Source organism: Corythoichthys intestinalis, chromosome 2 (genome assembly GCF_030265065.1).
Source record: "Corythoichthys intestinalis isolate RoL2023-P3 chromosome 2, ASM3026506v1, whole genome shotgun sequence".
NCBI classification, from domain to species: domain Eukaryota; kingdom Metazoa; phylum Chordata; class Actinopteri; order Syngnathiformes; family Syngnathidae; genus Corythoichthys; species Corythoichthys intestinalis.
The window spans coordinates 71,815,585-71,838,785 of NC_080396.1; the positions used below are offsets into that span (position 1 = coordinate 71,815,585).

Below are 23,201 nucleotides of genomic sequence, written 5' to 3' on the forward strand. Positions count from 1 at the left end.
TCATGAAAATGACCCAAAAATCGACATTAAGTGACCTGAATTCCAACCAACAACAACATCTGAGCAAAATGAGCAGAAACTAATACAGACATCACCCAAAATCAATAAGAGGTGACCGAAAAATGCCCCCAAAATCAACAGGAAATGACAAAAATACACAGGATGTGACCCAGAAATGACCCGAAATCAATAGAAAGGGACCTGGAATTGAACCTTAATTAATTTGAAGTGACCAAAATAAACAGAAAATAAGCCAAAAAAATACCAAAAATTAATATTAGGCGACCTTGAATTTAACCGAAACAACAAAAAGTAATCAAAATAAGCAGAAAGTAACACAGAAATGACCCAAAATCAACAGGGATTTACCTAAAAATGCCCTAAAATAAACAGGAAGTGACCAAATTAAGCAAAAGGTTTCTCATAAATTAACAGGAAGTGACCTGCAAATGCACTAAAATCAATAGAAAATGATCCAAAATTTCAAGAACTGCCCATGGAATCCCCCGAAACTCACAGGAAGTGACCCAAAATGTACAAGAACTGACCCAAAAACTACTGGAAGTGACATAAAAACAGGAAGTGACATGTAAATGCTCTGAAATCATCAGGAAATGATCTAAAATGTACAAGAATTGACCTCGGAATGCCCAAAACCATTCAGGAAGTGACGCAAAATCAACAGGAAGTTACCTGTTAATGCCCCAAAATCAACAGGGAGTGACCAATAGACAGCAAGTGACCTGTAAATGCTCCAAAATAAACAGGAAATGATCCGAAATGTACAAGAAGTGACCTCGAATTACCCCAAAATCCACAGAAAGTGATTCAAAATGTACAAGAACTGACCCAAAAACTACTGGAAATGACATAAAAACAGGAAGTGACATGTAAATGCTCTAAAACGAACCAGAAATGATCCAAGATGTACAAGAACGGACCCAAAATTCACAGGAAGTGACCTGTAAATGCTCTAAAATCAAGAGGAAATGATAAAAACAAATTGTACAAGAACTGACCCAGAAATACCCCAAAATTTAAGGAAGTGACCCAAAATCCACATGAAGTTACCCATTTAAGGGAAGGGATCTGTAAATGCTCCAAAATCAACAGGAAACGATCCAAAATGTATAAGAACTGACCCAAAATTAACAGGAAGTGACCAACAAACAGGAAGTGACCTGCAAATGCTTCAACATCAACAAGGAAATGTTCCAAAATGTATAAGCATGACCCCGGAATGTCCAAAAATGTTTAAGAAGTGACACAAAATCAACAAGAAGTTACCTTTCAATGCCCCAAAATCAACAGGAAGTGACCTGTAAATGCCCCAAAATCAACAGGAAGTGACAAATAAACAGGATGTGACCTGTATATGCTTTAAAATTAACAAGGAAATGATCCAAAATGTACAAGCATGACCCCGGAATGTCTAAAAATGTTCAAGAAGTGACCCAAAATCAACAGCAACTTACCTTTCAATGCCCCAAAATCAACAGGAAGTGACCTGTAAATGCCCCAAAAACTACTGGAAGTGACATATAAAGAGGAAGTAACCTGTAAATGCTCCAAAATCATCAAGGAAATGATCCTAAATGAATAGGAACTGACCCCCGAATGTCCAAAAATGTTCAAGAAGTGACCCAAGATGAACAGAAAGTTACCCTTTAAATGGCCCAAAATCAATAAGAAGTGACTAATATACAGGAAGGGACCTCTAAATGCTCTAAAATCAATAGAAAGTTACCCGTCAATGTCCCAAATTCAACAGGAAGTGACCAATAAACAGCAAGTGACCTGTAAATACACTAAAATCAACAGGAAATGATCCAAAATGGACAAGAACTGATCCAAAATTAACACGAAGTGACCTGTAAATGCCCCCAAACTACTGGAAGTGACATATAAACAGGAAGGGACCTGTAAATACCTTAAAACCAACAGGAAATGATCCAAAATGTACAAGAAGTGACCCAGAAATGCCCCAAAATCAACAAGAAATGATCCAAAATGTACAAAAAAACTGATCCAAAATAAACAGGAAGTGACCAATAAACAGGAAGTGACCTGTAAATGCTTTAAAATCAACAGGGAAATGATCCAAAATGTACAAGCATGACCCCGGAAAATTTATAAGAACTGACCCCGGAATGCCCAAAAATGTTCAGGAAGTGACCCAAAATCAATAGGAAGTGACGTTTTGATGCCCCAAAATCAACAGGAAATTATCAAAATGTTCAAAAACTGACCCAAAATTAACAGGAAATGACCTATAAATGCCCCAAAATCAACAGGAAGTGACCAATAAACAGGAAGTGACCTGTATATGCTTTAAAATCAACAAATAAATTATCCAAAATGTATAAGCACTGACCCCGGAATGTCAGAAAAATGTTCAAGTAGTGACCCAAAATCAATAGGAAGTTACCTTTCAATGCCCCAAAATCAACAGGAAGTGACCTGTAAATACTCCAAAAACCAACCGGAAATGATCGAAAATTTATAAGAACTGACCCCGGAATGCCCAAAAATGTTCAGGAAGTGACCCAAAATCAATAGGAAGTGACGTCTCGATGCCCCAAAATCAACAGGAAATTATCCAAATGTTCAGGAACTGACCCAAAATTAACAGGAAGTGACCTATGAATGCCCCAAAATCAACAGAAAGTGACCATTAAACAGGAACTGACCTGTAAATGCTTTAAAATCAATAAGGAAATGATCCCAAATGTACAAGCATGACCCCGGAATGTCCAAAAATGTTCAAGAAGTGACCCAAAATCAATAGGAAGTTACCTTTCAATGCCCCAAATTCAAGAGGAAGTGACCTGTAACTGCCCCAAAAACTACTGGAAGTGACATATAACCAGGAAGTGACCTGTAAATACTCCAAAAACCAACCGGAAATGATCGAAAATTTATAAGAACTGACCCCGGAATGGCCAAAAATGTTCAGAAAGTGACCCAAAATCAATAGGAAGTGACGTTTCGATGCCCCAAAATCAACAGGAAATTATCCAAATGTTCAAGAACTGACTCAAAGTTAACAGGAAGTGACCTATAAATGCCCCAAAATCAACAGAAAGTGACCAGTAAACAGGAAGTGACCTGTAAATGCTTTAAAATCAATAAGGAAATGATCCAAAATGTACAAGCATGACCCCGGAATGCCCAAAAATGTTCAGAAAGTGACCCAAAATCAATAGGAAGTGACGTTTCGATGCCCAAAAATCAACAGGAAATTATCCAAATGTTCAAGAACTGACTCAAAATTAACAAGAAGTGACCTATAAATGCCCCAAAATCAACAGAAAGTGACCAGTAAACAGGAAGTGACCTGTATATGCTTTAAAATCAACAAAGAAATTATCCAAAATGTATAAGCACTGACCCCAGAATGTCCAAAAATGTTCAAGAACTGACCCAAAATCAACAGGAAGTTACCTTTCAATGCCCCAAAATCAACAAGAACTGACCCCGGAGTGCCCAAAAATGTTCAGGAAGTGACCCAAAATCAATAGGAAGTGACCTTTCGATGGCCCAAAATCAACGGGAATTTATCCATGTTATGTACAAGAACTGACCCAAAATTAACAGGATGTGACCAATAGATAGGAAGCGACATTGACGGTGCTAGAGGTCCAATCCATTTGGACTGAGTTGGGGCAAACGGACAAATGACTTAGACATCTAACGTGGTCAACGGCAGACACCGAGTTGAATATTCATCTAGGTTGGGCAAAAAAACGTCTCTCCGATGGAAAGCAGAACTACAATGAGTTGACACCCCAGCGCTAAGTGGTGCTGACAGGCCTGCTGGGTTTGTTTACCCATTCTGGGTGGACCAGTTAGGAACAAACTGTCTTGTGTTACCCGTGCGCATAGGAAACAAACAGGATGAACATGCGCCACACTAGAAAAAACTGCTGAACACACGCATGACCGATGAGGGGAAACTGCCCACTGAGCGCCCTCTGGCCTCTTTATGTGCAGACAAGCCAAACGTTTGTTTTCAAGCTAACAGTGGGAGCCTATAGAAAGTTACTCTTGTGAATCCACTTCATTTAAACTGGGAGGACTGACTCTGAGCGCTCATGTTTCAGTTCAAATAGATCGGACGTCTAGTGCCATCAATGGTCTAGGTCACTTCTTATACATTTTTGGATAATTTCCTGTTGACTTTAGCACATTTACAGGTCACTTCCTGTTTATTAGTCACTTCCTGTTGATTTATGGGCATTGACAGGTCACTTCCTGTTGATTTTGGGTCACTTCCTGAACATCTTAGGGAAGTCCTGGCTCAGTTTTAGTACACTTTGGAGCATTTTCTTGTTGAGTGTTAAAGCATATACAGGTCACTTCCTGTTAATTGGTCACTTCCTGTTGATTTTGGGTCACTTCCTGAACCTTTCAGGGCAGTCCGGGGTCAGTTCTTGTACACTTTGGATCATTTTCTTCTTTATTTTAAAGCATTAACAGGTCACTTCCTGTTGATTTTGGGAAAATTACAGGTCACTTCCTATTGATTTTGGGTCACTTCCCATTGATTCTAGGGCACTTAAGGGTCACTTCGGTTGTTGTTGTTTTTTCGGCATTTCTAGGTCACTTGTACATTTTTGGATAATTTCCTGTTGGCTTTAGAGCATTTACAGGTCACTTCCTGTTTATTGGTCACTTCCTGTTGATTTTGGGGCATTGACAGGTCACCTCCTGTTGATTTTGGGTCACTTCCTGAACATTTTTGGGCATTCCGGGGTCAGTTCTTGTACACTTTGGATCATTTTCTTCTTTATTTTAAAGCATTAACAGGTCACTTCCTGTTAATTGGTCACTTCCTGTTGATTTTGTGTCACTTCCTGAACATTTTAGGGCAGTCCGGGGTCAGTTCATGTACACTTTGGATCATTTCCTTGTTTATTTTAAAGCATTAAAGGTCACTTCCTTTTGATTTTGGGAAATTTACAGGTCACTTCCTGTTGATTTTGGGTCACTTCCCATTGATTGTAGGGCACTTAAAGGTCACTTCCGGTTGTTGTTGTTTTTTTTTTAGGCATTTCTAGATCACTTCTTGTACATTTTTGGATAATTTCCTGTTGGCTTTAGAGCATTTACAGGTCACTTCCTGTTTATTGGTCACTTCCTGTTGATTTTAGGGCATTGACAGGTCACTTCCTGTTGATTTTGGGTCACTTCCTGTTGATTTTGGGTCACTTCCTGAACATTTTTGGGCATTCCGGGGTCAGTTCTTGTACACTTTGGATCATTTTCTTCTTTATTTTAAAGCATTAACAGGTCACTTCCTTTTTAATTGGTCACTTCCTGTTGATTTTAGGGCATTGACAGGTCATTTCCTGTTGATTTTGGGTCCCTTCCCATTGATTCTAGGGCACTTAAGGGTCACTTCCGGTTGTTTTTTATGCATTTCTAGGTCAATTCTTGAACATTTTGGATTATTTCCTATTGATTTTAGGGCATTTACAGGTCACTTCCTGTCTAGTAGTCACTTCCTGTACATTTTGTGGTTCTCCGGGGTCACTTGTTGTACATTTTAGATGGTTTCCTGTTGATTCCAGTGCATTTACAGGTCACTGTTTATTATGTCAATTCCAGTAGTTTTGGGGGCATTTGCAAGTTATTTCCTATTGATTTTGGATCACTTCCTCAACAATTTGGGGTATTTCGGAGTCAGTTCTTATAATGAGTGGCAGACCGGCAGATAATTATTGTCCTCGCCATGACCACGGGCAAGGAGATGGGCGTTCTGGAGATGTTATTATTATAATTTGTTGTTATTATTAGGGCACCTAAAATTCACTTCCTGTTTATTTGACACATATATATATATATAATGATTTTGGGTCATTTCCTGTACATTTTGGGGCATTCCAGGGTTAATTCTTTACATTTTGGATCACTTCATGTTGAATTTGGGTCACATCCTGTACATTTGGGCTTTCGGGGCATTCCAGGGTTGCTTCCTGTATATTTTGATTTTAGTGCATTTAAAGGTCACTTCCTGTTTATTGGTAACTTCCTGTTGATTTTAGGGTATTTAAAGGTCACATCCTGTTTTTTTGGGGCAGCTACAGATCAGGTCCTGATGATTTTGGGTTACTGAACTTGAAGTGACCTGGTAATACTACATGTTGGATCATTTCCTGTTGATGTTGGGGAATTTTTTGGCTACTTTCTGTTGGTTTTGGATCATTTCCTGTTCATTTTAGGGCATTTATAGATCACTTTCTGTTCATTGGTCACTTCCTGTAGATTTTAGGGTATTTCCAGGTCAGTTCCTGTTGATTTTGGGGCATTTCTGAGTCACTTCCTGTTGATTTGGAGACATTTACCGGTCACTCTCTGTTGGTTTTGAATTATTAAACGGGAAGTGACCTGGTAATGTCACAAAATTGATTTTGTGTCACTTCCTGTAGATTTGGGTCATTTTCCCTATTGAAAATGAATGGCACCATTGACAATTAATTGGGAGTTTTTTTGTCAGTATTATAGGAGAAAAAGAAATATTTCAATTGGAAAATTGAATTAGAATTTTTAAACATTTTTGTCATTGAAAATATATGGGGATTTGGGGGGGGGGGGGTCGAAAAACCCGCATTTTAGTCGCAACCGTGAACGCTGGGACAAAACCGACGACCTTCGTCACGTGGATTTTTTAAACGTTTCAAAGTTGGAAGTGGTGAAAATCGGTCGAAGATCCCCACGATGATCACTGTTCAGTCCCACTGACGCCTGTAGCCGTCCAATCCATTTTGACAGGTTGGCAGCGATCATCCGCTCGTCAAAAGCAAAAAAATTGGAGTGTCTGTTTACTGTTCCTCTCACCACCATTTGTCAGCAGGCACATGATATTGACTCTTACGGATCGGTGCAGACATGGTGTGCCTCCGGGGCGCCTCCCCACAAACGGTCCGATCAATTCCTTCCTCCCCCATCGTGTCAGAGAGCAATGGCATGCAGACACACATCAACACAAGCATTCAACCCCCCCGCCCCCAAAAGAACTCTTCTGTTTGATATCTATTTCGTAATGAAAAAAATAAATAAGAACATCTTTCTTCTTGCGATTTCTACAGAAATTGCATTAATTGGCTTTGCTCTCTCGTCCAAGGGTCACTTCCTGTAGGTTTTAGTCACTTCCCATTAATTTGGGGATAGTATAGGGTCATCTCCTATAGATTTTTGGTCATTTCCTGTTGATTTGGGGATATTATAGCATCACTCCCTTTTCATTTTGAGGTATTTTTGGGTCACTTCCTGTTGATTTTGGGATATTTTTTGGTCACTTCCTGTTGATTTTGGGAAATTTTAGGGTGACATGTTGTAAATTTTTGGTCATTTCCTGTTGATTTTGGGAAATTTTAGGGTGACGTGTTGTAGATTTTTTATCATTTCCTGTTGGTTTTTGGGTATTTTAGTCTCATGTACTGTAGGTTTTTTAAAACTTCCTGTTGATTTCGGAATATTTTTGTTCACTTCCTGACAATTTTGGGATATTTTTAGGTCAATTACTGTAGATTTTTGGTCTCTTCCTATTGATTTTGTGTATATTAGGGTCACCTACTGTCGATTTTTTTTGTCACTTCGTGTTGATTTTTGGATATTTTGGGTCACTTCCTGTTGATTTTGGACTATTTTAGGGTCATGTCCTGTACATTTTTGGTCACTTCCATTTTTGGGGGGGGGGGGGGGGGTAGTTTAGGGTCATGTATTGTAATTTTTTGGTCGCTTCCTGTTGATTTTGGGATATTTTTAGGTAAGTTACTGCAGAATTTGGAATGTTTTTAGGTCAATTTCTGTAGATTTTTGGTCTCTTCCTATTTATTTTGTGTATATTAGGGTCACGTACTGTAGATTCTTTTTGTCACTTCGTGTTGATTTTTGGATATTTTGGGTCACTTCCTGTTGATTTTGGACTATTTTACGGTCATGTCCTGTACATTTTTAGTCACCTCCTTTTTTTGCTGGTGGTTGTCTGGGGTCATATATTGTAGATTTTTGGTCGCTTCCTGTAGATTTTTGGTCATTTCCTGTTGATTTTGGGATATTTTAAGGTGCTGTCCTCTAGATTCTTGGTCACTTCCTGTTTCTTATGGGGGGGGGGGTCACTTCCTGTAGATTTCAGGTCACTTCCCGTTGATTTTTGGCTATATTTGGGTCATTTCCTGTAGATTTTTGGTCGCTTCCTGTTGATGTCAGGATCACTTCCTTGTTAACTCATTAGCTGCCATTGTTGGGGCTATACGTCCAATCCATTTGGACTAGGAGGGGCGAATGGATTAGACTTTTAGTGCCGTCAATGGCACTGAAACATGAAAGGAAGCTTGAAACTGAAATGCTAATGTCCTGAAAATTCACGTGGATTCGTCGGCCACGTTGCCATGGCGGCCATGTTGGTATGGGCGACTTTCCCATCAAAGTCAACACACTGACATTCAAGTCAAAACTACCTAATTTTTGAACTCATCATTTTATCAGTGTCAAAGCATCTGCTATTTAATGACTAGCAATGAACTCATTCCACATGATTGGACGTCTATCTCTGTCAATGGCACTGAAAGAGTCGCAACCCTTTGCAGGACCTTTGCGGCCATCACTCCTGTGACACCCTAGGAATGGCAGACGTCGGCACGATCTGCTCTCCGGAGAGAAGCTGCGCTGTCATCGAGGACGACGGCCTTCACGCGGCCTTCACGGTGGCTCACGAGATCGGTAAGTGCCAGCGCGTCCTTTCCGGCGAGGGTTCGATTCCGATCACCTCCGTCCGTCCTCCTCAGGCCACTTGCTGGGTTTGTCCCACGACGACTCCAAGTTCTGCGAGGAACGCTTTGGCGTCAACAGCGACAAGAGGCTCATGTCTTCCATCCTGACCTCCATCGATGCGTCCAAACCTTGGAGCCGCTGCACCTCCGCCACCATTACAGACTTCTTTGATGATGGCAACGGTGAGGCATAGACTTCATAATACTTGACATGACACGGGAAACGGGGCAGATCCATAGGGGGCCTATTTTCAAAAACTTCAAATTCAAATATTTTCAAAACCAAAGCTGCTACCGACCTAAAACAAAAGCAGGCAACTACCTTAGCCATATGTGAGTCTCCATGAGCAGCGGCATCAAAAAATTCAGTCGTTCCCTTATAGAATCGCGATAAATTATTTTTTATGTAAGTATAACAAAACTTAAAATGGCTATAAAATTCTCAGATTTTACACTAGATGCACAAAAATCACCAAATGCAGAGATAATTACCTATATTTTCAGGATCAATAGCAATATTTACCATATCATAAAGGTTTTTGACCAAAATAGCAACTTAGTATTTTTTTAACTCACTGCAAAGTTTTCAACAGCTAACAAATCACTCAATTTTTACATTAGAAACTTAATACTTGAGGAAAAAATGCAGAATCAATTATAAATAATATGTGAATAGATTATCAATAAATTGTATATACAATCACAACTTGTTTTTATAGAATAGAATAGAATAGAACAGAATAGAATAGAATAGAATAGAATAGAATAGAATAGAATAGAATAGAATAGAATAGAATAGAATAGCCCTTTATTGTGTTCAATGAAATTGTGGAGCCTTTCCCTTTACTGTGCTTTATGAATGAAAATCTCAAAAGTGACTTGCACGTATAAAATCTAAATAAACAAATATAAAATGCATATGAGATAGTCATATGTTGAGGCAGTGAAAATAATCAAAGTGAATGAGCAGCACTTTGAAAGTTAATGCTTTGAATATTGTAGGTGAGAAAGTATTGAACATAAAATATTGCATGCAAATGAATATTGGACTATTGCTGCGTTTTCCGGTCAGCTTCCTCGACTTGTACAAGTCTGTTCCTCGCCATCTCCTTTCTGCCGGTCTGCCACTCTAAGGCCTTGTACGTCCTCGCTTCGGAAGTCACATCCTTGGTGAAGTTCACACCAAAACAGTTGAAGAGCGACCTGCTAATGAGGTGTTGACCAGCCTGTGCTCCTCCTGGCACCTGTACCCCTGCAAGGTCGGGTCTGAGGCCACCAGGAACATCAAGATCACCTCGTCATCGTTTTTCTCCTGTGCCTTGGCACGGTCCAGGTCAGCCTGCACGTCCACAGGGTAGAACCCGACGAGCTTAAGCAAGTGCAGGCGCTGGGCCAACCTATTGCTGACCATGAAGTTCTTAATGCTGGTCCAGTAATTGGTGCCGCAATTTGGCTGCGCTTGCCAAGTGATTGCTCCGCTGGGTCAGAGTTGGCCTTCCCCATGCAGACATACTTGACCCCCGTGATCTTGCGGAGGATGATATCCCAGCACGAGGCGGGCATGTGATGTGCAGAGCCGAGGCCGTGGGCGTCGGCAGCCTTTCTTTGTCCCTCTTTTCTTTTTCTTCTCCTTTTTGGCCCAAATCTGGAACATATTATAAAATAAAAAAAATAATAAAAAAACTGAACAAGCTTGCTGTCGATTCAATTCAATTCAATCAACTACAGTGTGGTTACGTACCTTGCAAATTTCACCAATCTCCTGGAGGAACTGGATGTTAGCCTCCGACTGCTCATCAAAACAGCCTGCCTGGTCCCCAACACCTCCTTCCCCGCCCTCATCACCTCCTGCTCTTGGCCGCAGCACACATCGGTAGTTATCATTCCAGCGCACGTCATGCTCCGGCCCGCGCACGTTCATCACAGAGATCATCCTATGGAACATCTCCAGAACGCCCATCTCCTTGCCCGTGGTCATGGCGAGGAGCCTCAGCCCGGTGACCCTACACGGTTGACGACCGCCATGATTAGCCCGATGCTCTGCTTCTCAATCAAAGGGGGCGCCAGCACCTTCTGGGTCAACTTGTAGCCTGCCTTGAAAGACATGTAGTTCTCCTAGCTGGCCAGCACCTTCAGGCTCAAGATCAGGCCGGCCTCATACTCTCAGGCTCACTACAAAACATGTTTTTTTTAGAAAGATAGGCGTTTTGATTCATCCTTTTTATAAAGTGAATAATGCTGCTCACTTACTTCAGCCCCAGGACACCTGGGCAGCACCATACAGCCGTTGTTGTGGAAGCTGCTGTAGATGTTCTTCCAAAGGTGCATGGGGTCAGAGTAGACGAAGATCTGCTTGTTGCCGTCGGTGAAGGGGTTGGTGTAGGACCACGATGTTTCACTGAATGTTATGAGATTGAAATATTATATAAAATAAAACACGTAAAAGCTGATTGTTTTTAGTATGGACGCAGAAATGTCTAAGATAAAATCTAGAAATACAAACTCCAACACGGTCGCCGTAGCAAAACAAAGGTTTTTACGTTGAAATTCTTGTGAAGAAATGCTTAAATCCCTGAATTCTTTATAGATATTGATGTAAAACAGTCTCGATTCTTGGTTAAAATCAAAAGAAACCATGCAGGTAGCATGTATTTTACGTAAATGTGGCGAATATGCGCCTCGTCTTTAAGCCACCTCCATGTGTAAACAAAGAAGAAAATTCTTGCGAATAAATGCTTCAATCACTGAATTCTTTATAGGTATGGAAGTAAAACAGTCTCGATTATTGGTTAAAAGCAAAATAAACCATGCAGGTAGCATGTATTTTAAATAAATATGGCGAATGTGCGACTCGTCTTTAAATTCACTGTGGCGCCGCCTTACCACAAGTCCACAGCAAAGAGCTTTGGACTTAAATCCCTGAAATCTTTTCTATAGTTATGGACGTAAAACTGCCTCGATTCTTTGTTAAAAGAGCTAAAAACCAGGCAGTTATGCATCTATTTTACGTATATATGTCAAAGAATGACACCAATGCCGTAGCGGTTCCCATTCTCCCATTGATTTTTTTCACGTTTCAAAATGCATGCATCGTCCGAAAAATATAATATTTACCTTGAATCCTCGAACAAATCATTCCTGAGACAATCCTTGTTGTTAGTGTGCGGTCCAGATTTCATACTTTTTGAATGTAATTCGGCTTTGTGTTCAAAAGCATGTGTGAGAGTCATTCCCACAGACTTCTAATAAATGAAGATGACTCACACAGCCCCCTACGGGCCGGCGGGGCGCAGAGAATACCTAATCTGACCTGTCAAGTATCTTGTAGTCTATAGTTTTTGGTCACTTTTGGATCACTTCTTGTTCATTTCGGGTCAGTTCTGGTACATTTGGGCTTTCAGGGGTCACTGCCTGTACATTTTGGATCATTTGCTGTTGGTTTTAGGGCATTTCTGGGTCATTTTTGTAGCTTTTGGGGCATTCCCAGGTCATTTTCTATAGATTTGGAATATTTTCCTGTTGGTTTGGGGGCATTTTTGGGTCACTTCTTGTCCATTGGTCCCTTCCTGGTGACTTTGGGGCATTTCCAGGTTCAATTCTTATTGATTTCAGGTATTTTTGTATTGGTTTTTGGTCACTTTGGGTCACTTCTTGTTCATTTCGGGTCAGTTTTCGTACAATTGGGCTTTCACGGGTCACTTCCTGTTCATTTTGGATCATTTCCTGTTGGTTTCAGGGCATTTCTGGGTCATTTTTTGTAGATTTTGGGGCATTCCCGTGTCATTTCCTATATATTTTCAATAATTTCCTGTTGGTTTGGGGGCATTTTTGGATCACTTACTGTCCATTGGTCCCTCCCTGGTGACTTTGGGGAGTTTCCAGGTTCACATCCTATTGATTTCAGGTATTTTTGTATTGGTTTTTGGTCACTTTTGGGTCACTTCTTGTTCATTTTGGGTCAGTTCTGGTACAATTGGGCTTTTAGGTGTCACTTCTGGTACATTTTTTATCATTTCCTGTTGGTTTTAGGGCATTTCTGGGTCATCTTTTGTATATTTGGGGCATTCCCGGGTCATTTCCTATATATTTTGAATAATTTCTTGTTAATTTGGGGGCATTTTTGGGTCACTTACTGTCCATTGGTCCCTCCCTGGTGACTTTGGGACATTTCCAGGTTCATTTCCTATTGATTGCAGGTATTTTTGTATTGGTTTTTGGTCACTTTTGGGTCACTTCTTGTTAATTCGAGTCAGTTCTGGTAAATTCGAGGCATTCCGAGGTCACTTCCTGTATATTTTGGATTATTTCCTCTTGATTTTAGGGCATTCCTCTTGTCTGTTGGTCACTTCCTGTTGAGTTGGGGGCATTTCCGGTTCACTTCTTGCTCATTTTGGGTCATCTTATGTTGAGTATGAAATTCCGATGATTTGGGGCATTCCCAGTTAACTTCCTGTACATTTTGGGTCATTTCCTGTTAATTTAGGGGCAATTAGAGATTTTTTTTATTTTGGGGGGGTGGATAATGACCAACAATGGAGAAACACTGAAAGCGTTAACACTTAATTTTATATTTTTTATTTATGTAGTGTCAAAAAAAGCATTGAGTATAACATTGAGCTGAAAATGTTTGTATCGCAACAACAGTACTACGACAACATTTTTCCGTAAACAATATCCTTATGCCGTCGCAGCCGAGTGTCTTCTGGACTCACCGCGTCAGCCCCTGTTGGGTCCCGAGGAGCTACCGGGTCAAAGCTACGACGCCGTGCGGCAGTGCCGCCTGGCTTTCGGCCCAGAATACACCGTCTGCCCCGGGATGGACGTCTGCTCTCGTCTGTGGTGCGCGGTCATCCGCCAGGGACAGATGGTCTGTCTGACCAAGAAACTACCGGCTGTGGAGGGAACCCCCTGCGGGAAGGGACGCATCTGCCTGCAGGGGAAGTGTGTGGACAAAACGCGCAAGAGACATTACTCGGTAGGAGGTGACTCTTTCTGAAAATGTTTTTCATTCTCGCGAAAACAGCTTGATTTTGACTGACTCTCTTCTGTCTATTCTGTACTTCAGTCATCCAACCATGGCAGTTGGAGCTCCTGGGGTTCTTGGGGGTCGTGCACCAGAACGTGTGGGGGTGGAGTGCAGTTCGCCCAGCGCTTGTGCAACAACCCGCCGCCACGGAATAACGGCCGTTACTGCACAGGGAAGAGAGCCATCTATCGCTCCTGCAACGTTACGCCATGCCCACCGTCCAGTGAGTGCGGGATTGTGTTTTTCTCCGTTTCTTATAAGCTAGCGTCGCACCGATAGTATCGGTACCAATACGGGACTAAAATGATAGGAGAAATGACGCACCGATTAGTCTCGAACTACTAGTTGACCTACCCAAGATGGCCGACAAAAATAAAAAGGAGTGTTTGCTGGCCTTCCAAAAATCATGATAAACGTCGTGTGGTGTCCAGTCATCCTTTTGCTGTGAATTGAAATCAGGTTAACACTAGTAGATGTACAATTTGTTTGAAGTGGGAGGGCTGGCAGCGAGTGAACATCTAGCGCTGTCATTGGAAGATGCTTTAACACTGATAAAATAATCTTTTAAAAATCAGTTCAGAAATGAGGTAGTTATGACTTCATTTTAATGTCAATGCATTGACTTTGATGGTAATGTCGCCTCTACCAACATGGCCGCCCGTAAATATGTCAAAGTACGATGCTAGTCTGTTAGTCAATGTAGCGGCCGCCTTATGTAAACATGTTTTTCTGGTGAAAATTCTTGTGAATAAATGCTTAAATCCCTGAATTCTTTAGAGATAGATAGTCTCAATTCCTTATTAAAAGCAAAATAAACAAACGGGCAGTTCGCATTTATTTTACATAAATATGTTGAAGAATGATTCTAGTCTGTTAGACAATGTGGGGGCAGCCTTACAACAGTTTTTACGTTGAAAATTCTTGTGAAAAAACGAAAAATATAATAATTACCTTGAATCCTCGAACAAATCACTCCTGAGACAATCCTTCCTGTTTGTATGCGGTACAGCTTTTGCAGTTTTTAAACCTAAATCCGGCGTTGGATCGCTGCATATGTCGCTGCGACCGACTGCGAATAACCGAAGCAGACTGTGGGATGACCCCCTACTTGCAGGCGTGGCACAGTGAAGGTGGAATCTGACCCGTGAATATCATTTTGAAGTCTATGGTTCAAGTGATTTTGCAGTACTTCAGTATTTATGAATATATAATGTATATTGTATATATTTTTCAAAAAACATGGTTTCGGTACAGTATCGGCCTTGGGTATCTGTCAGAAACGGTAACAGGAGCCGAAAAATGGTATTGTTACAACATTAGCTAAACCGTTTCTTTCAATACTGTCATCTTCTAGATAAGAGTTTCCGTCAGGAGCAATGCGAGGTGCGAAATGGTCCTCAAACGGATCCGAAAGGCGTGAAAACGTTTGTGGAGTGGGTGCCCAAATATGCCGGAGTTCTCCCCAAAGATGTTTGCAAACTCACCTGCAGAGCTAAAGGAACTGGTTACTACGTAGTCTTCTCGCACAGGGTGAGCTAACAGCGGGATCAGTGATGTCCTAACATTTCTAAGCTAGGCTACACTAAGCTAGGTTGTTTAAACGTTTTCAGGTGATAGACGGGACAGAGTGCCGTCCTTACAGCAGTTCGGTCTGCGTGAAGGGCAAGTGCGTACGAACGGGCTGCGATGGCATTATCGGGTCCAAGCTTCAGTTCGACAAGTGCGGCATATGCGGAGGCGACAACACGGGATGTGTCCGGGTGGTGGGCAACTTTACCAAGAAAAGGTAAGACCAAAGGAAACTCCCTTGCCCAATTCCGGCTAACCAAAACTGTGACTCTGGCAACTAGTAAGGGCTACACCGATGTGGTGAAGATCCCCGCAGGCTCCACTCACATCAAGGTCCGTCAACACAAGGCCAAAGACCAGAGCCGCTTCAGCGCCTACCTGGCCCTCCGAAGACCGAGCGGGGATTACCTCCTCAACGGCAAGTTCATGATCTCCACCTCTGAGACCATCGTTCCGTTCAACGGCTCTGTGCTTAACTACAGCGGCTGGAGTCAAAGGGATGAGTGGCTCCACGGCATGGGCCCCGGGGCCCTCAGAGAAGCTTTGGTAGTCCAGATCCTTGCAACAGATGTTAAAAAGCCCCTAGATGTCCGTTACAGTTTCTTCATGCCGCGCAGGACGGCTCCTCAACATTCGCCGCCTAGTTTGAATTTAGCCCGTTTGCAGGCTACGACGACTGTCGCGATAGGAACCACTAGCGGTGGCAGCACTACGACATCCTCACCCACTCCTACTATCCTAGTCCCTGCGCCAACTACAGCCACCGGATTGTCGACACCGCCGCCCGGGCCCCAATGGGTGACGGGAGCATGGATGACCTGCTCTAGAACTTGTGACGCCGGTTGGCAGAGCAGGACAGTTCAATGTAAGGCCCTGGGTGGGAAACTGTCCAAAGGATGTTTATTGAGTTCCCGACCCTCTGCTTTTAAACACTGTCTTGTGAGAAATTGCTGAAACAACAAGAGAAGCAGTCCAGGACTCAGTCACTTGGACTTGAAGACATCATCTAGAACTTTTAAACAGGACTAGGAATATCAGGCCTAGTTTTACAGACACTCCATTCTCGGAATCCAGTTAAGCCAGGACCTGTTTGTCTTATAGTCGAGGACTTGTGTCGCATGTTGGTGACTCAACTTTGTTTCGGCGTCCAAACTTTTGTATGATGTGTGCGCGTGTTTGAGTCCTACATCTATGAGGGCAGGGAAGTGTCCGATGCTTTGTAAAAGAAAAAATATGCTAATGCTAATAGCCACAACGATCCGAAATGGAAGTATTGACTTACAACCGAAACAGACTTTCTTTGGTAGATTTCGTTTTGCAACCACTTTTGCTCAGAAGTAATCATCCAGTTAGAAATTGTTGCTGCTAATGTGTACATCCCTTGTACATCATGCGATTCGTGTTAGCTATTTAGCACGTTAGCCGCCAGTGTCAGCCACACACACTTCTGTTTCTATGGCTTAGAACAAAAATAAGCGCACATTTAACTTGATAATGTTAGCGGCTAACAAACTAGCTACAACAAATTCTATACTTCAGTTGTGGTCATTTTGCTTCTCTGTTATGGCTATTTTTTCAGGCAATTTGCAAATTCCAACTGCTTTGCAAAAGAAAAAACGCGAATGCTAATAGCAAAAAAATGTGAAATGACCGCAACCGAAGTATTGACGTACAACTGAAGTAGACTTATTTTGGTAGGTTTCCTTTGAGATCATTTCTGCCCAAAAGTAGTCATCCGGTAAGTGATTATTGCTGCTAATGTTTATATCCCTCCCGTTGTTGCTCTAATGCCACTAATTTCAGCCACACACTTAACCGTTAGCAGCTAAAGTTATAGCAACAACAATCTTTAGAGGATGTCTAAATCCAAATGGTCATAATTGTTGTATGACATTAGCTGCTAACGTTAACATCCAGTAGAGATTGTAGTAAGTACTTCTAACTCAATTGTTCTTAACTTTGCTAAAGGTACTGAACCCCACAAGTTTCACATGTGGATGGACCGAACCCTTCGGAATTAGATAAATTAAAATTCAAAACCAATATATCTAAGCTAGCAAGCTAATAATTTAGCAAAATCCCGTTCAAATTTGTTCTTATTTTGACAGCATGTTTTATAAACAGATCAAAATTTGAGAACACCAGTTCCTCTTCTCATCAGATCGAAGACTAGCGGTTAAATAAATATGGATTAAGCCTGTGAATTGGGAGTAAACCAGTCCAAAACCTGGTCTAAAAAGCCACTGTGCATAGATTTAATCGGCATCCGAAAACAGGGCTCTTATTTTGTTTACCTTCACGGAACCTCTTAGACTTACTGAACCCCTGGGGTTTGACCAAGCCCAGGTTAAGAACCATGGATCTACACACAATCCAGCACGATTTGTTGAGTTTTGGTCAGAAGCTATAGTTATAACATTAGACGCTAATGTTAGCTACACACTTCTATTGTAAGTCTTACTACTAGTAAGCACATACTTAGGTCTGACTTGCTAACATTTGCGGCTAATGTCCTATCTACAATTCTATACTTCAGTTGCGGTCATTTTGCGTTTCTGTTGAGGCTATTTGTCAGGCAATTTGCAAATTCCAACCGCTTTGTAATCGAAAAAAAAAGACATTGCTAAAAGCCGCAACGTGAATGCAAAATGAATATAAAGTATTGACTTACAAAAAAAGTAGGCTTACTTGCTCATTTAGTTACTTGCTTACTTTGGTAGAGTTCTATTTGCAACCATTTCTGCTCACGAGTAATCATCCGGTTAGGGTTTGGTGCTGCTAACGTTTACATCCCTTATAGACTGTTGTAGCGATGGAGGATTGATGGATAGCTAATGGGTAGGCTCATGTCAGCCACACACTTAACCGTTATCAGCTAACGTTATAGCTACAACAAACTCTACAAATGGTCAGAAGTAGGCATCCACTAGAGATTGATGCATGACGTTGGCCGCTAGCGTTTACATCCAGTAGAGATTGTAGTGGCTACGTCTGACTGGCAAACGTCCCTGCCTAGAAATCCAGCAAACGATCGCTTCTGTACAAACAAGACCAGTACCACAACACCAGACATCCCAGGTTCCAAAAACTAATTTCAGACAGACCTAGCTACTACAATCTCTACTGAATGTAAACGTTTTAGACTAATGTCATACAACCACCTACACCGGAGGTCTACTTCTGACAAACACACAAAATTGGCAGAAGCCGTCTTTTAGTCAGAAATAGACACCCTGTAGAGATTGCGGTAACTATAAAAATTAGCTAATGTTCGCCACACACTTCTGTTGTAGGGCGTACAACGGAAGTAAGCACACACATCTAACCGCTAACATTAGCGGCTAATGTCAGAGCTACAACGATCTCTACTAAACGTTAACAGCTAACAGCATACAAAAGTGGATACTGGATGACTATTTCTGAAACGTTTTGTTCTGTTTTGGTCATATTGCATTCGCGTTGTGGCTACTTGCTATCGCCTGACATTTCCTGGCCACCATACACATCCATCCAAATAAGGGAGACGCACGTCCAGCTTACTTTGTTGCTTTGACCGTCCAGCTTTCAAGGAACAGGGGCAGACTTTGACCGACATCGGACGGTGAAATGGAAATGGTGCTTACAGTCGGATACAGTTTTACCTAGCTTGAGACTTGATCAGGTTCTCTGAGTTCCTTCGCTCCGCAACAACTCAGGAAGAACGTTCTTCCTCACGACACAAGTGGTGATTGCCCTTATCCCCTGCGCTTTTTAAAGCAGAGGTGTCCAAACTTTTTCTGTCAGAAAAATCAAATCATGCAACCTGGAATCCTTCCACTTAATTTACTAAACGGATGATTGGGATCAGGTAAAAAAGATTTTTTTTTTAATGTATTAACTCATCTGCTGCCATTGACGAGGATAGACAGATCGATCCATTATGACAGGCTATTCACAGGTGCAAAGCCTTGTGTCTATGCTTCAGATCGACAACCATGACTTTACATAGTTGGTCAATTGATGACGTGCGTTAGTGGACTATGTCAAGTCACGGCTGCTACTTGAAAGTCACATCCTCAAGTCTTTGTGCTTGTGAATGACGCAAAGACTTGTGGGTGAATTCATTTGAATCAGGTGTGTTGGAGGAGGAAGACATGGAAAACAAGCTGGATAGGGGCTTTCGAGGACCGACGTTGGCTACCCCTGGTGTAAAGAGAAGTGGATTCACTTTCCGAGTTGCAACCGTAACTTTACATAGTTGGGGAATTATGACCCGTGTTAGCGACCTATTTGCACCTCAAAAGTTATACCCACAAGTCTTTGCGCCATACACAAGCGAGTATGTAAAGTCTTGGTTGCTACACAAAAGTTGTACCCACAAATCTTTGAGCTTGTAAATATGGTAAAGACTAGTGGGTACACTTTCCAATTGCAACCATAACTTTACATAGCTCGTGATACTCAGTTATACCCACAAGTCTTTGCGCCATACATGAGCGAGCATGTAAAGTCAAGGTTGCAACACAAAAGTTGTACACACAAATCTTCGCTTCTTCTTCTACTCGAGTTAGATGATTCCAGTCCATGGTTGGATGGATTGTCTGGCACTCGGGGTTAAGGCAGCTAGGTCCTCTTGGGTGCAAGATGTCGGGACTAGTGGGCAGAAAAGAAGATGATCCTCTCCATACAGATAAGAGATGTCGCCATTCTCATTAAACCCACACTTTGTCAGGTTTATTTTGCATCGGCCGACAGCAATTCTCAATCGGTTATGGCAAGACCAGAGTGGCCATGCTTCATTAGTTCGCATGGCCTGGTAGAAGACACTGTGTGTGGGGTTGGGTAAGATGTTCTGTCCACAGAGCGACACGCTGCTTGTCTGATTGTCTTTGCGCTTGGTGTAAAGACTAGTGGGTACGCATTCCGATTGGCAACCGGGTATGTAATGTCACGGTTGCTGCACTTGTGAAAGGCGCAAAGACTTGTGGGTACACGTTCCGAGTGGCAGCTACGACTTTACATAGTTTGTGAATTCTGACCTATGGAAAGTTATGGTTGCTAAACAAAAAAGCTTCACCCATAAAGAATTGTGGGTACACTTTCCGAGTGGCAACCGTGACTCATGACCTATGTAAGTATTCTATTGACAAGCACACAATATGAGCCTCACTTCATCTGCCTATATGAAAGTTAAAAAGTTTTAATATAAAACTGAGCTGCATCACAGGATTAGATATTAAGATATATATTTACACTAATGAAACAAACCTTTCAGAACAAAGAGAAACTTTCCAGCATCAGCCAGAAAAAAAACAAAACGATAAAAACACAAGTTAGCTCAATTTATCATTTTGTATAAGGCAGAAAACACTCAGGTTTGTTGAAGTTCCGCTCTGAGACCCCCAATTTGGCCAGATTTAAAAATCGTACTATATGCATGTGTGATACATTATTGGAAAGCTTAAAATCTCAATTTCCTGGGGGAAGAAAATTTTTTAACAGGAGGACATTTAAAAAAAAAAAAGAAAAGAAAAATTAAACAGCAAAACCCTAACTTGAGCTGAGAGCATGCGAGAACATAATTACAGACGCCATGATTTTAACGAGCTATCACGTACTTACCTCTTTTCGATCCAAAAACTACAGCTGTGAATGGGCACAGCCGGATTTTTGGGGGATTTTACAGGTGAAACATGATCATATAACAAAGGTCTCAATGCAGAAATCGCAGACATCAAGGAGTGGTCGAGATTTTCATTTTTATATATTTACCCTTTTAAATGATTTTTTTCCCCATTTTTCTTTGTTTCGATCGATTATTTATCATCTAAAATATTGGAGAAAATGCGACAGTAACGAAAAAAATACAATTAAGTGATAGTTATGAGGTAGATATCTGTGACTTTTTTACAAATGCTAATTTTTTCATTGTGACGTAATTTGTTTAAAAGTTTAAAATATGCGAGTGAATAATTTTTTTAAGTTTTTTTTTTTTTTTTAATTAAAAGACATCAATTAATGATTCTAAGCTAAAAATGACAGACATTTCGAATAATTATAAATACGATTACTTCTTTTTATGGCCAGGTTGAAACAAAAGCGGTTGTGCGACATCTGTAAACGGGGGTTTCCAGGATAAAACGGACAAATTAAAAATAGTTCGGGGACTTAATGCTCCATGAATCTGTTATGGCAGCATATGGACATATTGTTCTATCAAACACAACAGTTCTTTTGGCTTAAAATACAGCAGTTTATTTTAAAGAGGGGTGCAGGAGCAGAAACTGCTTTTTCAGCCTCGTCTGTGTTTTCCGCCATATACTATTAAAAGTATCTGAACCTTTTGGAATTTCTCATATTTCTGCATGAAATCACCATCAAATGTGATTTGATCTTTGTCAAAATCCCGCAGATGAAAAAAAAACAGTTGTCTGCTTTAACTAAAACCACCCAAGCATTTATAGGTTTTCATATTTTAATGAGGATAGCATGCAAACAATGACAGAAGGGGGAAAAATAAGTCAAAGATCCGATCACATTTGATGGTGATTTTATGCAGAAATGTGAGAAATTCCAAAGGTTCAGATGCTTTTTAATTACGTAAAACAAAATAGTGTAATCCTAAACTTTCCTCCATTGATTTCAACAAGTTTTCAGATTTTGACCATAAGCCCATGGAGAAGCACCGTTTCAGTAACTATCTCCATCTAGTGTTGAAGCTGAGAAGTGCAAACAATGTAGGCTGAACGCAATCTTCTTGTTTGAGCCATGTTCAATGATATTTTCATCATTAATAAAATAAAAACGAGTTTGGACACCCCTGTTTTTACGAACACAGCGTCAACTTTCAGATGGATTAATAAACCATGACTGTTCTTAACTCCTTAGCTGCCATTGACAGTAGTAAATGAACCAGATCTGCTTTAAAAATGGACTGTTTTTACATTCACCGCGCAGTCATTTTGGTATATTACCACTTACAAGACTGAAACTCAGGAAACACAACAGCAACAACATTTTTATTTTTTCACAAATCAACTCAAAGGTTTCACTGTCAACGGCAGAGAATAAGTTAGAACTCACATGGAAATTCAAGACGGATCACTAATTTTGCTTCATTTTTGAAGTGTGTATGTGTATTCGCGTGCATGTGTGTATGTGCTGACGTGCATTGAGAGTGAGTAAAAACCGAGACAATACACTGGGAAATCTCCGTTGGTGTGCACTAACCAAAGCGATGTACAGTACATGTGTACTGATAACACTTTTTTTTAAATGTTGTTTTAGGTCTGATAGTTCTGTGGAAAATCAAAACTAATTGCAGTTTTTCTCTGTCATTTCAAGTTGTTTTTTTTAATCCACTTTGAGTATTTTATGGAGTATAATATGTACAGGAACATTTTATAAGTCATAAGTTCACAAAAAATGCACAATGAAGAGGGGGGGGGGGGGGGAATGTTGTTGTTTTTATTTGGGGGAAAAAAAAAATAAATAAATATTGCAGCCCGGGGGCCAACTGGGATCCATGGGGTAATAATTTGCGGGCCTTTGTCCGACATCAAATTGCTGTAGTAGAGTGGCCTGCGCGTATTTTGCTATGGGCAATATAAAATGTATAATTAATTTAAAATTAAAATAATTTATTATTATTATTTTTTTTAATGGTAATAAATGAATAAAAGAATAACATTTTTTTAAAAGCCATGCGTAAGATTAAATATGAATAATTCTAAATAAAATGGCAAAGATAATGACATATTTATATAATTTAAAATGAAAAAAATATATAATTAAAATATTTTTTAAAATATATTTATTCATTCATACATTTTCCAAGCCATTTTAAATAA

General features: G+C 40.7%; 1 protein-coding gene across 1 annotated transcript in view; it reads left to right on the top strand.

Moving 5' to 3' along the window:
- Positions 1–22,789, top strand: part of LOC130912197 (A disintegrin and metalloproteinase with thrombospondin motifs 5) — a 41,257-nt gene extending 18,468 nt beyond the window's left edge. Inside the window, exons 2-8 of the mRNA XM_057830094.1 lie at positions 8,595–8,727; positions 8,793–8,960; positions 13,469–13,752; positions 13,843–14,026; positions 15,158–15,333; positions 15,414–15,589; positions 15,654–22,789. Of these exons, the coding sequence (XP_057686077.1) occupies positions 8,595–8,727; positions 8,793–8,960; positions 13,469–13,752; positions 13,843–14,026; positions 15,158–15,333; positions 15,414–15,589; positions 15,654–16,326 (1,794 nt within the window). The 3' untranslated portion in view covers positions 16,327–22,789. The remainder of the gene's footprint in view (positions 1–8,594; positions 8,728–8,792; positions 8,961–13,468; positions 13,753–13,842; positions 14,027–15,157; positions 15,334–15,413; positions 15,590–15,653) is intronic.
- Positions 22,790–23,201: the final 412 nt, after the last annotated feature.